Source organism: Anomaloglossus baeobatrachus, chromosome 4 (assembly GCF_048569485.1).
Source record: "Anomaloglossus baeobatrachus isolate aAnoBae1 chromosome 4, aAnoBae1.hap1, whole genome shotgun sequence".
NCBI lineage: Eukaryota > Metazoa > Chordata > Amphibia > Anura > Aromobatidae > Anomaloglossus > Anomaloglossus baeobatrachus.
Genome location: NC_134356.1, coordinates 442,929,186 through 442,944,276, shown reverse-complemented (window position 1 = coordinate 442,944,276; position 15,091 = coordinate 442,929,186). Strand labels below are relative to the sequence as shown.

The 15,091-nt window shown below is 41.3% G+C and overlaps 1 protein-coding gene across 2 annotated transcripts in view; it reads right to left on the bottom strand.

Moving 5' to 3' along the window:
* The window catches only part of PARP6 (poly(ADP-ribose) polymerase family member 6), a 154,334-nt gene that overhangs the window by 98,275 nt on the left and 40,968 nt on the right, over positions 1 to 15,091 (bottom strand). For both annotated transcript variants that reach the window (XM_075345538.1, XM_075345539.1), the window contains exons 3-6: positions 6,523 to 6,600; positions 2,110 to 2,204; positions 1,511 to 1,571; positions 403 to 493 (exon numbers count right to left, since the gene is read on the bottom strand). In XM_075345538.1, coding sequence (XP_075201653.1) covers positions 403 to 493; positions 1,511 to 1,571; positions 2,110 to 2,204; positions 6,523 to 6,600 — 325 coding nt within the window. The remainder of the gene's footprint in view (positions 1 to 402; positions 494 to 1,510; positions 1,572 to 2,109; positions 2,205 to 6,522; positions 6,601 to 15,091) is intronic.

The window sequence follows — 15,091 nt, the reverse complement described above, 5'->3', positions numbered from 1 at the left end:
CGGTGGGGGTTGTATAGACAAATACAAAACAAAATAGTACATAATTCAACAGCTACAGTAGGAATGAGGGCCCTGCTCAAAAGCTTACAATCTATGGGGAAGAAAAAAAAAAGGGGTACACAAAAGGTGAAGCACACTTGTAGATCTGGCCGGCCATCGTTATGCTAGTCTATTGGTTACATATAAAGATGAATGATCTGGTCTTTAGACAGTAACCTTTTGGGTGCCCTTACGTGCTATTGGTTGTATGTAGGATGTGAGGACAGAAATAGGAGAGAGAAGGGTACGAGTAGTTCTCCTTGAAACAAATATAATGCCCCTCAAAATGTAAAATGTTGGCATGAGTAATAAAACAAACACTAAAAATATCTGTAAACGTTCAATCGACAAAGGAACACATACCAGGGCCATCCAAATACTGAGAAAGGGAAAAGCGTAGGCGTAAGACTATAGGCTCTGTGCGGATTACTTTCCAGGCAGTGGCTACTTCTTCCTGCAGTGAGTTAAAAAGAAAAGAAAAGGTGTGATAAAAAGCTATAAATTAACATGAATGCAAAAAAGACCAAAAATAAGAACATGAGAATAATAAATGTGGAGGAATATTGATGACAGAGATTTTTATTTTAACATTTAGAGCCCAATTCATGAAGGTGATCTTTTTCAGTTACCCAGCAGGAAACACCTTCAAATGTCCCAAAGTTTTTGCACAATAAAAAGCTGAGAACCTTTTTTGGGACATTTGTCGTTTTCATGCTAGTTTCAGCCAGCTCCGCTAAAGAGGGCAGAGCTGGGGCTGGACTGGACATGACAAAGCCTGTCGAATAAATTCTTGAAAAGTTGTGAAGCAGGTTACTGATGTTACTCTAGGCCCTGATTCTTATAGGTAATTTGTGAGCTGGTTTTTGCTTCCTCACCTGAGAGCAACATGATGTAAGAAAAGAGATCCTGAATCCAGCAATGTTTAACTTAGATTACTGACTGCAGCCATAATAACACAATCAGAATTTTTAGATTGAGTCATGTAGCAGAGCTGAGGGAGCTGTCCCCGCCCACACCAGGGTCTCTATTGTACATTGACAGTGAGGTGCCACTCAGAGGAGGGGCGTGCGGGACTGCCCCTCGTGTGACTTTGTAGTCCGAGAAATGATAAGGGTCCTGCTGCTTATACAAACAGATGCAAATAAACAACAGATCAGACTGTGAGAAGACAGGCAGCCCAAATTTTCTGTTTTACCCCTTGGAGATTATTGTCTTCAGCTTACATAGCAAAACCCTGCTCACCGATTCCCTTAATGAATTATGCACATCATACTGCAGTATGCTCATCATTCAGACTGGAATGCACAACTGCACAGCTCAAGTCTTAATGAATCAAGGCCCTTAGTTTCATTCTCAGTGTTTACTCGCAGACAGATGAAGAAAGAGGGGGGAAAGGAAATAATAATGGGTGTACAATACAGAGATAATGTAAAGAACTAGAAACAGATTGCCAGGGAGGTTCAAGACTTACATCCAGGAATCCAATGTTTATGTGCAAGTCAATATCAGCATCGTCTATGGTCCCATATTCTCTGTGAATAAGAAACGAGTACATGACTGGAGGTTTATACTGAGCATGTGACATTTAGCAGCATTCCAGGGTGGGTTGGGGGCTTCACAACTGAGGGTGCAACTCTGTCTGTTCATTGCAACAGTTTCTGACTTTTCTCTCATGGGAGTTTATTTCTCAGTAATACAGGTTGAAAGTGAGCTCTGTGTGTATCCAGGATATTGCTCATATATCAGCACAACTTCTATCCCTCATTTTCCTCCTTTTTCTCCTGTTTTCTCTACTCTTCCTGAGATACTTTATTCCTTCTCTGTGCTGTGAACACTTGTGTATCACCTTCTTCCTGCTGCTACCTCTAACACTGAGGGAGGGCACAGAGGGCTGTCAGCACTAGGACCGTTTGAAATAACATGCTTGTCTGAATACATCTGACCCCTTTGGGATATGTGTCCTTGTTCTCCTGGTAATACTGTATACCCCTTATTTTGTTTTTATTTCCTCTTTTAAGTGTTAGGTAATATAGAACTTTGCATACCATTACACATCCAAATTATACCCACCTCACTGATACAGCACCTTCATTATATATTTCTTTAACAGCTTCTATGTCTGCATCGAGCTGCGGGTGCCTGTAGAGATCAGCACAGCACGTGCCCTGTCAAAAACATAAATATTAAATTAGAGAAGTGTGACCATATCTAATAAAGAACAAATTGGTGGGAGAAAAAAAAAAAAGAAATTAACACTAGTTAGTATAATAGACAATTTAACAGTGACATTTTTTAAAAAATCTATCATATCCCTCCATCTTAGAGTTCCTGAAACGTGCTGCTGTACTTGCCTGTTCTGCGCTACAATGCATGCTGTGTGTACTAATTTAGAAATCTGCATCCATGACACCTTATAATCTAAAATTGCAGTAATGAGCCTACATGTCTCATTTGGCTTTGTTTTCAAAGGCTATGTTGACACTTCTGTTTTCACATTCCATTTGTCTCTACCATTTCTAAGAACAGACATATGGAAGGAGTGTCAAAAAGAGACCTGTTGCATAACTGACGAAAATGGAAACAGGAGAACCCTATGAATCTGGGTGGCTCAGTGGTTAGCACTGCAGTCTTGCAGCGCTGGGGTTCTTGGTTCAAGAACAACATCTGCTCTGCAGGGAGTTTGTATGTTCTCCGTGGGTTTCCTCTAGTTTCCTCCTACGCTACAAAAACATACTGATAGGGATTTTAGATTGTGAGCTCCAATGGGGACAGTGTTGCCAATGTATGTAAAATGGTGTGGAATTAATAGTGCTATATGAATAAATATTATTATATATCTGTTTTCTGTTGGTTTATAGAATGGAAGACAAATCGAAACATGCAGAAATGTAACATTTCTTCTAAAAACCTGATGTAATGTAACCTTATACAATCAGTTAGATGGATTAATCAACCCATTTTGTTTTTTGTTGCAAACAACATAATTCAAAACTTGTATCAGTTTTTTTCTGCTTAATAAATATAAAGATGATAATGTCCCCCAATCCTTAAATAGTAAGTAGAAAACTGTATAAAACATTACATAGGGTAGGGATCATGATAAAACAAAGAAATAACTCAGTTGCCATAGAAATCCCTGGTCTGCAGCTCCTTCACTGTCCTTGATGAAGTTTTGACTTTCAGTCATTTGATGGCCAAGGCCACTGATTGGCAGCAGGGTCAGGTGGCTGGCAATTGGGCCATCATCATAATGGTAAGTAGAAAACTGTATAAAACTTTACATAGGGTAGGGATCATGATAAAACAAAGAAATAACTCAGTTCCCACAGGAATCCCTGGTCTGCAGCTCCTTCACTGTCCTTGATAACATTTTGACTTCCAGTCATTTGATGGCCGAGGCCAGCCACTGATAAACAGCAGGTTCAGGTGGCTGGCAGTTGGGCCATCATCAGTTCCAAGCCTAGCAGAGGGATAGCACTGAAGCTTTGGGGGATTCCAGTGGTATTATTTTTTTTAATGATTCATACCCTCTGAAAAAGATTTCTAAAGTAGCAGACAACTTACTTTATTTTATACAGATTGATTTGATTTTAAGAAGAAATGCTCTTTAGTATTACAGACGTGAACAAAATTCTTGGTGCCTTTCTATTAAAGTAAGAAAAACCCATAATGATCACTGAAATAACTTGATAATGGCAAAACTAATTTTAAATTAAATTTAATGAATATCAGCTGATATTCTGAAATGTGGTTCTATCGAAAAATTAAAAAAAACAAACTAATGAAAAAGGCTTGGACCCGTTTCTTTACGGTCAAATTATTTTCAATCTTTTCTGAGGTACCACCATTTTTGTCCAGGCCAATTTCATTATTATTATTTTTTAATTTTCCCTTGAACCAGCATTCAAAAGCAATGTCTGATTGTCATTACTTGATATTCAGTAAATCTGAATTATTAATTACTTTTGTTTTACCCCTTCACCCCCGGGCGTTTTTGCGTTTTGTTTATTTTTGCTCCCCTTCTTCCGAGAGCCGTAACGTTTTTTATTTTTCCGTCAATTTTGCCATATAAGGGCTTGTTTTTTGTGGGAAGAGTTGTACTTTAAATGAAACCATAAGTTTTACCATATAGTGTACTGGAAAATAGCAAATAAATTTCAAGTGTGCAAAAACTGCAAAAAAAGTGCGCTCACAGAATAGATTGTGGGATATTTTATTCACCATGTTCACTATATGGTAAAACTAATGTGTTGCTGTGATGCCTGAGGTCGGTGCGAGTTTACTTGTATCTAAGGGGCTATAAAAAATTCACAAGTCTGTCCAAAAAAAGTGGTGCACGTTTTGTGCAATTTTCCGAAACCTGTAGCGTTCTCATTTTTCTGGATCTATGGCTCAGTGACTGCTTATTTTTTGCCTATTGAGCTGATGTTTTTAACTGTACCATTTTTGCGCAGATGCTACGTTTTGATCGCCTGTTATTGCATTTGCACAAAATTTGCTGCAACCGAAAAACGTAATTTTGGCATTTGGAATTTTTTGCCGCTACGCCGATCAGATTAATTGATTTTATTTTTGATAGATCAGGCATTTCTGAATACCAAATATGTGTATATTTTTTATTTTTTTAACCCTTTAATTTTCAATAGGGCGAATGGGGGGTGATTTGAACTTTTAGGTTTTTTTATTTTTATTAATATTTTAAAACTTTTTTAACTTATTTTTATTTTACTAGGTCCCTTAGGGGACTATAATGATCAGCAATCTGATCGCTTTTCCATTTCTCCAGATCACAGCTACACAGCTGAGATCTGCAGATATGGTGCTTTACTCTCACTGCCTGCGCTCCGCCGGCATTGAGAGAAAGTGACTCATGATAGCTACAGGTGTCATCACATGACCCTGTGCTACCATGGCAACCACCAATGAGGGCGGGTAAGTTATCGTTATGGCTGCACGCATATACATCTCGCTGCCAGATTTGGCAGCGAGATGTAAGGGGTTAATAGTCGCGGGTGGAACTCGATTCCACTCATGACTTGCAGGCACACATGTCAGCTGTTGAAATCAGCTGATATGTGTGCGGATCACCGTGGACTCCCCACGGCAGCCAGCGGGGATTAACCTCACACGATACATGACATATCCAGTATGTCATGGGTCGTTAAGGGGTTAATTTTGAGGTATTTCATTGACCCTTGTAGGTTTTTCTGACTTTAACAAAAGGGTACCAACAATATGGTCCATGTCTGTTTATAATATAAACAGCATATTAAAGTCATTTTCAAGATCAGAAAAAAATTGACTGAAAATACTAGAGAGCCATTATTTACCTGATGAGGCCTAGTTTGCTCAGCACCACTACTCTGCTGCTAACGCTGGTAGGGTTTGCATCCTACATCTAACCACGTGACCACTGCAGCCAATCATTGGCTTTAGTAGTCTCATGATGAGCACCCTTCAGACCAATGGTTAGCTGCACTGGTCGACAGCACATGACTGCTGTAGAGAAAAAAAACGGAGGAAGCCCTGGAGCAGTAGAGGATTTATCAATTAAGAAATTATATGTAGCTAATACTGATCTCATTAATTTTCAGCCATTATTTATTGATTTTTAAGTTGTGACTAAACTAAACTAAACCAAGACTAAAACATCCTAGATAATATGAAATCGACTTTCAATTTTATCAAAATTCAAGAATATCTTAATGTTTGGAGACTTTTGCTTAGGACACGCTCACACAAGCGTTGAGATCGGACGAGTGCAATACGAGAAAATCTTGCATGGCACTCTGACCAATGTTAGTCAATGAGGGAGAGCAGTTGGTCAGCTTTTCTCTCCTCCAGATTCTGGATGCGAGAAAAGTAGCAGCATGCTGCAATTTTCTGCGAGAGCCGCATCTCTTGCACCCAATTCAAGTGAATAGGTGCGAGAGAAACATTGGACAGCACTCGGATGTTATCCCAGTGCAGTGCGATATATACGCACAGGCTGACAATGGAGGAGATGGGTGGATTAACCCCTCCTTCTCCTCTGCAGCGTCCGCCATCAGCTTCATAGCTGTGACCCGATTGCAGGATTGGGTCACAGTCGCATAACACTCGGCTCACGCTCGCAGTAGAGCCTGAGCCGGGGGTTATTGGTATATCGCATCCGATGCTGTCGCATTGGATGCCATACGCTGGTGTGAGTGCAGCCTTATAATAACCAAAGGTCTCCAACTACCTTACCAGGAAAACAGTGTATAGTGTGCTGTCTTCCATAATAGCATGAAGAAAATACAAACAAGACAAAAGCATGGAGAAGAAGGTTATCTGATATCTGCTGTACAGATACTTGGGTAAATGCACTACAATAAGATCGCTTACTTATCTGAATATTGACTTGCCACATAGGGTCATATGTTCACTAAACTCATCTAACTCATTTCATTGCACTGATATTGCTGTTTGTGCTATAAAAACAATTTGTTGTCTTTTCTTTACCTGAACTCCATAGAGGAACTCCCCACATTCATTTTCCCCATCAGATTCCTCCTCAGCCCAGTTGTGTCCCTTGATGTCCTAAGGAGATGACAGAAAAGAGCATTTAGCCCATGATACAATTGATGCTTCAGCCTATTGTGTGGGGAACAGTTGTCTTTGCCGGATCGCCCATACACGGAAGGAAACAATTAAAGGCAGAGCCCAAAATCAATTGATTAAAACCTGTAATTTATTTCTTCAAGTTAATTCAAATACTTATGCCCCAATAACGACAAAAGTATTTTAGGAGTGAGTTAAAAACATGTATCAAGTGAGATTCCACAAACATGAGATATGAAAAGCGCTTACGTGTTTAAGACACAACCGGTCCTTAATCATGGCATAAAAACAAATATGCGATCAGTTAATTAAAAAACTTCCTAAAGGAAGTGACATGGTTAACATTGATTAATTTATTAATTGCACCTGATAGGTGATTGGATAGTAGGAGAAATTTACTAAGAAAAAAATAAAGTTATTTAGGCCGATAGACATGTCTGCTAGTTATTATCTCTGGGAGAACAATACGATCAGCCGTCTGAAATTAGTCATGCCCAATTGAAATCTTGCTCATTCACATATCCATGTTTCACTCATGTGTTCTATCTGTATTCTTCACAGATACAACATGTACTCATTATACTGTATACATACGTACAGTCTTATTTAGTATGTGCACATACTAGCTTCAAAAACATGAATTCAAACCAAACATCCCATGAAAATGTATCAAGGAAGTTAACCCCTTCAGCCCCAGAGCGTTTTCCGTTTTTGCGTTTTGTTTTTTTTTTGCTCCCCTTTTTCCAAGAGCCATAACTTTTTTATTTTTCTGTCAATCTTGCCATATAAGGGCTTGTTTTTTTGTGGGACGTGTTGTACTTTTAAATGAAACCATATGTTTTACCATATAGTGTACTGGAAAATAGCAAAAAAAATTCCAAGTCTGGAAAAACTGCAAAAAAGTGTGATCGCACAATAGTTTTTGGGATATTTTTTTCACCGTGTTCACTTTATGGTAAAACTGATGCATCATTGTGATGCCTGAGGTCAGTGCGAGTTTGTAGACACCAAACATGTATAGTTTACTTGTATCTAAGGGATACATAGATAAACTACATTTAATATTTGTACAGGCCAAACTCCCACTTAATTTTGAGGTGTCATATGAAAAAAGTGACTAGTGCAATGAAGCAAGTGTAGTAATGCCAGCTAATCATTATGTATGGCTCCCAAAAATGAGCTAAAGTGCCATTGCACAAAAAGTGCCTAGTGCAAAGAAAAGAATATTGATGACAACCAGAGATAGGTTTGGCAATGTACAAAAATAAATAAGTGTAAAAAGGATATATGACACAAATTGTGTGTATAATAGTTAGTGTTTGTCTACTTAGACTAATGACTGCCCTGGGAGATCAGCTGAATATGGAAGTGTCCTCCTCATCCCTGCACCATTTCGCATGTAGGTTCTTCAAAGTATTGGAGAAGCCTTGTAATGTATGAATTTATTTATCCATATGTGAAATATATTGATGACACTGACCAATCACATGGATCCAATACACTATTGACACTGGTAACATTTTTGCGTACGTGACAAATAATGACACCTGAATGAAGGAACCTTTTTTTTGTTTTTTTTTCCTTGTGCTTTCCTCCCCTTCTTCAAAGAACCATCATGTTTTTTTATTTTTCCACCAACATTGCCATATATAGTCGTCTTTTTTTTTTTTTCAGGACGATTTGTACTTTTGAATGACACCATTTTAGCATGAAATGTACTGTAAAAGCTGAAAAAAATGTGCAAAATAAAAAAAAAACAACACAATTATGAATTTTTTTTTATCAAATGTTATGGTGTTCATAGTGCAGTAAAAACATCCTGGCAATATAATTCTCTAGCTCAGTATGATTACAACTAAACTGAACTAGCAAACTTACAAATCAGAAATGTGTAAAAAACAAAAAAAAATTCTTGTGTCGCCATTCTCCAAGACCTGCAACGCTTTTATTTTTTTGGTTGATTTTTAGAATGCCAACCTGATACCCTTTTGGAGTAGATAGGACTTTTGATCACTTCTTTTGGCATTTCTTTAAGTAATTGTGACAATTGAAAAACTTCAATTTTGGTGGGTTATTTTTGTTTTTATTTTTTATTTACATTGTTTATGGGGTTAATTAATTTAACAATTTCATTGATCAAACTTTTACAAATACTGCGATATATATATATATATATATATATATATATATATACACACATATATAAATATATATATAAACATATATATATATACACATATATATATCAATATACATATGTAGTATATACAGTATATACTCATTCAAGATTATCTTGCAGTGTAAATGCTCTTTAAAGAAAAACTCTTGATTGTCATCCAAGTAAGAAGATTACCCTTATCAAATTTATAATTTCCCCATCCGGGATGTGTAAAAAAGCCAGAGAACTAGAAGCCATCAATCTGTGTTTGTTGATGATGAGCATTGTACTGTTTTGGGGGTACTGTAAGGACCTTCATATTGGATTAAGAGGCTTTGTGGGATCAAACTGTGGGTTCATCATTCTTCATACAGACTTCAGACATATCAGTGATAACTTGTAAGTGAGCGGCCAGCTGGAGCTCTTACTTCCTATTGATCACTCAAAAGTCCAAAGGCAGGGAGATACAAGCCAGCAGGGATTGGGCACAGTGCTTGCGTGATGCCACAAGCTCACATGAACCACAGGAACACGAGCACCACCACTGCTGGAAAGGTTCCGGCAACGTAGGTGAGTATGAGCTTTTTTATTTTAATGGGACCAAACATGAGGAATGAGATGGGATTGCCCAAGTAGTCGACACCCTGTTAAAATCAGTATTAATTTTAGATCTACATTTAAGTCATAGATAAGAAAAAAATTGTTCTATTAGGGACATGATGTGTTGAATAACTTTATGTGGTTTGCCTATGAATAACAGGTCATCTTCAAACGCTAATGTTTTGATGGAAATTCAACCTAAATTGATGCCTTTAAGGAGTGTCAAGGTTAATTAATAATTAGATGAACCCCAAAAATGTCCCAGAAAACACACAATAATAAATATATAAATTACATCTTTATTGATAGCACCTAATTTAAAAACAATTACACATAAGACATGTTAAAACCATAAAAACATATGGCAAGGGAACAGGTCACACTCATGACCCCAATATATATACACACACACAGTACAGACCAAAAGTTTAGACATACCTTCTCATTCAAAGAGTTTTCTTTATTTTCATGTCTCTGAAAATTGTAGAGTCACATTGAAGGCATCAAAACTATGAATTAACACATGTGGAATGAAATACTTAACAGAAAAGTGTGAAACAACTGAAAATATGTCTTATATTCTAGGTTCTTCAAAGTAGCCACCTTTTGCTTTGATTACTGCTTTGGTATTCTCTTGTTGAGCTTGTTGAGCTTCAAAGGAGTTCCCAGAGATGTTCCCAGAGATGCTTAGCACTTGTTGGCCCTTTTGCCTTCACTCTGCGGTCCAGCCATCTCGATTGGTTTCAGGTCTGGTGACTGAGGAGGCAAGGTCATCTTGCGTAGTGCCCCATCACTCTCCTTCTTAGTCAAATAGCCCTTACAAAGCCTGGAAGTGTGTTTGGGGTCATTGTCCTGTTGAAAAACAAATGATGGTCCAACTAAACGCAAACCGGATGGAATAGCATGCCGCTGCAAGATTCAGTGGTAACCATGCTGGTTCAGTATGCCTTCAATTTTGAATAAATCCCCAACAGTGTCACCAGCAAAGCACCCCCACACCATCACACCTCCTCCTCCATGCTTCACGGTGGGAACCAGGCATGTAGAGTCCATCCTTTCACCTTTTCTGCGTCGCACAAAGACACCGTGGTTGGATCCAAGATCTCAAATTTGGACTCATCAGACCAAAGCACAGATTTCCACTGGTCTAATGTCCATTCCTTGTGTTCTTTAGCCCAAACAAGTCTCTTCTGTTTGTTGCCTGTCCTTAGCAGTGGTTTCCTAGCAGCTATTTTACCATGAAGGCCTGCTGCACAAAATCTCCTCTTAATAGTTGTTCTAGAGATGTGTCTGCTGCTAGAACTCTGTGTGGCATTGACCTGGTCTCTAATCTGAGTTGCTGTTAACCTGCGATTTCTGGTGATAAACTTATCCTCCGCAGCAGAGGTGACTCTTGGTCTTCCTTTCCTGGGGTAGTTCTCATGTGAGCCAGTTTCTTTGTAGCATTTGATGGTTTTTACCACTGCACTTGGGGACACTTTCAAAGTTTTCCCAAGTTTTCGGACTGACTGACCTTCATTTCTTAAAGTAATGATGGACACTTCTTTTTCTTTACTTAGCTTTTTTCTTGCCATAATAAAAATTCTAACAGTCTATTCAGTAGGACTATCAGCTGTGTATCCACAGACTTCTGCACAACACAACTGATGGTCCCAACCCCATTTATAAGGCAAGAAATCCCACTTATTAAACCTGACAGGGCACACCTGTGAAGTGAAAACCATTTCTCGTGACTACCTCTTGAAGCTCATCAAGAGAATGCCAAGAGTGTGTAAAGCCGTAATCAAAGCAAAAGGTGGCTACTTTGAAGAACCTAAAATATAAGACATATTTTCAGTTGTTTCACACTTTTTGGTTAAGTATTTCATTCCACATGTGTTAATTCATAGTTTTGATGTCTTCAATGTGAATCTACAGTTTTCAGAGTCCTGATATAAAGAAAACTCTTTGAATGAGAAGGTGTATCCAAACTTTACACAGAAGGTGTGTCCAAACTTATATATATATATATATATATATATATATATATATATATACTAGAAGGTGGCCCGATTCTAGCGCATCGGGTATTCTAGAATTTATTGTGTAGTTAATGTATGATTTTGGTTATATATATATATGTTGTTGTGTGTAGTTGCCAAGTGTTTGTGTAGGGGCTGTAAATGTTCTGGGTGTTGTCTGGGTGGGGGTGTGTGAGAGCGGTGTTGTTTGTGTGGAGCGCTGTGTGTGTTGTGTTGTTTGTGGAGCGCTGTGTGTCTGCAGTGTTGTCTGTGTGTGGTGCTGTGTGTGTTGCGCGGTTTGTGTGGGTGTGGGGTGCGTGTGTGTGTTTTGGGGGGAGGTATGTTTTGTGCAATGTGTGTGTGTTGCGTGGTATGTGCGTATATTTGTGTATGCTGCGGTGTTTGTGTGTTGGGTGTTGTGTGTGCGGCATTGTCTGTGTGTGTGGGTGTCTGTGTAGGGCGGTGTTTGTGGTTCCCAGTGTGTGTGTGGTGTGTTGTGCAGTGCGCGTGTGGCAGTGTGTGTTTGTGTGTTTTGGGGGGAGGTGTGCACCCCCATCGTGCTCCATCCCCCATCCTGCGCATCCCCATCGTGCTCCATCCCCCATGCTGCGCACCCCCCATCGTGCTCCATCCCCCATGCTGCGCATCCCCATCGTGCTCCATCCCCCATGCTGCGCACCCCCATCGTGCTCTATCCCCCATGCTGTGCATCCCCATCGTGCTCCATCCCCCATGCTGCGCACCCCCCATCGTGCTCCATCCCCCATGCTGCGCACCCCCCATCGTGCTCCATCCCCCATGCTGCGCACCCCCCATCATGCTCCATCCCCCATACTGTGCACCCCCCACCGTGCTCCATCCCCCATGCTGCGCACCCTCCATCGTGCTTCATCCCCCATGCTGCGCACCCCCCATCGTGCTCCATCCCCCATGCTGCGCACCCCCCATCGTGCTCCATCCCCCATGCTGCGCACCCTCCATCGTGCTCCATCCCCCATGCTGCGCACTCCCCATCGTGCTCCATCCCCCATGCTGCACACCCCCATCGCGCTCCATCCCCTTGCTGCGCACTCCCTGTCGTGCTCCATCCCCCATGCTGCGCACTCCCCATCGTGCTCCATCCCCCATACTGCGCACTCCCCATCGTGCTCCATCCCCCATGCTGCGCACTCCCCATCGTGCTCCATCTCCCATGCTGCGCACCCCCCATCGTGCTGCACAGTCACACATCAGACAGTATACACGCACACATCTGATCGCATACACTCACGCCCCACTTCTGCCTGTGCCCTCCGGTGGGCGGTCCCAGCAGCAGTGCTGCACGCCGTGCTCCTCTGCCTTCTGCCGACAAGCACACACCCGATCGCATACACGCACACACCCGATCGCATACACGCACACACCCGATCGCATACACGCACACACCCGATCGCATACACGCACACATCCGATCGCATACACGCACACACACGATCGCACGGGAGCCCACACCAGCGTACGCTGGCAACTCCAGCAATGCGAGGGTATGTGTCGGCTGGGTTGCCGGCGTACGCTGGTGTGGGCTCCCGGGGGTACAGCACTCACCTGGGAGTCGGGGCTCTGTGTCGGTTCGGGGAATGCGTGCAGAGGGCGGGACCAGGGCGGGCGTTACTCGATGTGTACCATGGTTACCAGCGTACCCCGCCCCCCGCACACACGGGAGCCCACACCAGCGTACGCCGGCAACCCCAGCAATGCGAGGGTATGTGTCGGCTGGGTTGCCGGCTTACGCTGGTGTGGGCTCCCGGGGGTACAGCACTCACCTGGGAGTCGGGGCTCTTTGTCGGTTCGGGGAATGCGTGCGGGGGCGGGGCCAGGGCGGGCGTGCAATGCGTGAGGGTGGCGGGGCGTGGCCGAGTTGCCAATGCGTGCAGGGGGCTGGGGCGAGAGGCCAATCCGTCTGGGGGGCGGAGCCTGGGTGAGCGCCAATCCATGCGGGGGGGCGGAGCCGAGGCGAGCGGCCAATGAGAAGCTTGTCGCGGTAAGGACAGAATTTTGGAGCAAGACAGACAGACAGACAGAATAAGGCAATTATATATATAGATATACGGTATACAGTCATATGAAAACGTTTGGGCACCCCTATTAATGTTAACTTTTTTTCTTTATAACAATTTGGATTTTTGCAACAGCTATTTCAGTTTCATATATCTAATAACTGATGGACTGAGTAATATTTCTGGATTGAAATGAGGTTAATTGTACTAACAGAAAATGTGCAATCCGCATTTAAACAAAATTTGACCGGTGCAAAAGTATGGGCACCCTTATCAATTTCTTGATTTGAACACTCCTAACTACCTTTTACTGACTTACTAAAGCACTAAATTGGTTTTGTAACCTCATTGAGCTTTGAACTTCATAGGCAGGTGTATCCAATCATGAGAAAAGGTATTTAAGGTGGCCACTTGCAAGTAGTTCTCCTATTTGAATCTCCTATGAAGAGTGGCATCATGGGCTCCTCAAAACTACTCTCAAATGATCTGAAAACAAAGATTATTCAACATAGTTGTTCAGGGGAAGGATACAAAAAGTTGTCTCAGAGATTTAAACTGTCAGTTTCCACTGTGAGGAACATAGTAAGGAAATTGAAGAACACAAGTACAGTTCTTGTTAAGCCCAGAAGTGGCAGGCCAAGAAATATATCAGAAAGGCAGAGAAGAAGAATGGTGAGAACAGTCAAGGACAATCCACAAACCACCTCCAAAGACCTGCAGCATCATCTTGCTGCAGATGATGTCAATGTGCATCAATCAACAATACAGTGCACGTTGCACAAGGAGAAGCTGTATGGGAGAGTGATGCGAAAGAAGCCATTTCTGCAAGCACGCCACAAACAAAGTCGCCTGAGGTATGCAAAAGCACATTTGGACAAGCCAGTTACATTTTGGAAGAAGGTCCTGTGGACTGATGAAACAAAGATTGATTGTTTGGTCATACAAAAAGGCGTTATGCATGGAGGCAAATAAACACGGCATTCCAAGAAAAGCACATGCTACCCACAGTAAAATTTGGTTGAGGTTCCATCATGCTTTGGGGCTGTGTGGCCAATGCCGGCACCAGGAATCTTGTTAAAGTTGAGGGTTGCATGGATTCAACTCAGTATCAGCAGATTCTTGACAATAATGTGCAAGAATCAGTGATGAAGTTGAAGTTACGCAGGGGATGGATATTTCAGCAAGACAATGATCCAAAACACCGCTCCAAATCTACTCAGGCATTCATGCAGAGGAGCAATTACAATGTTCTGGAATGGCCATCCCAGTCCCCAGACCTGAATATCATTGAAAATCTGTGGGATGATTTGAAGCGTGCTGTCCATGCTCGGCAACCATCAAACTTAACTGAATTGGAATTGTTTTGTAAACAGGAATGGTCAAATATACCTTCATCCAGGATCCAGGAACTTATTAAAAGCTACAGGAAGCGACTAGAGGCTGTTATTTTTGCAAAAGGAGGATCTACAAAATATTAATGTCACTTTTATGTTGAGGTGCCCATACTTTTGCATCGGTCAAATTTTGTTTAAATGCGGATTGCACATTTTCTGTTAGTACAATTAACCTCATTTCAATCCAGAAATATTACTCAGTCCATCAGTTATTAGATATATGAAACTGAAATAGCTGTTGCAAAACCCCAAATTGTTATAAAGAAAAAAGGTTAACATTAA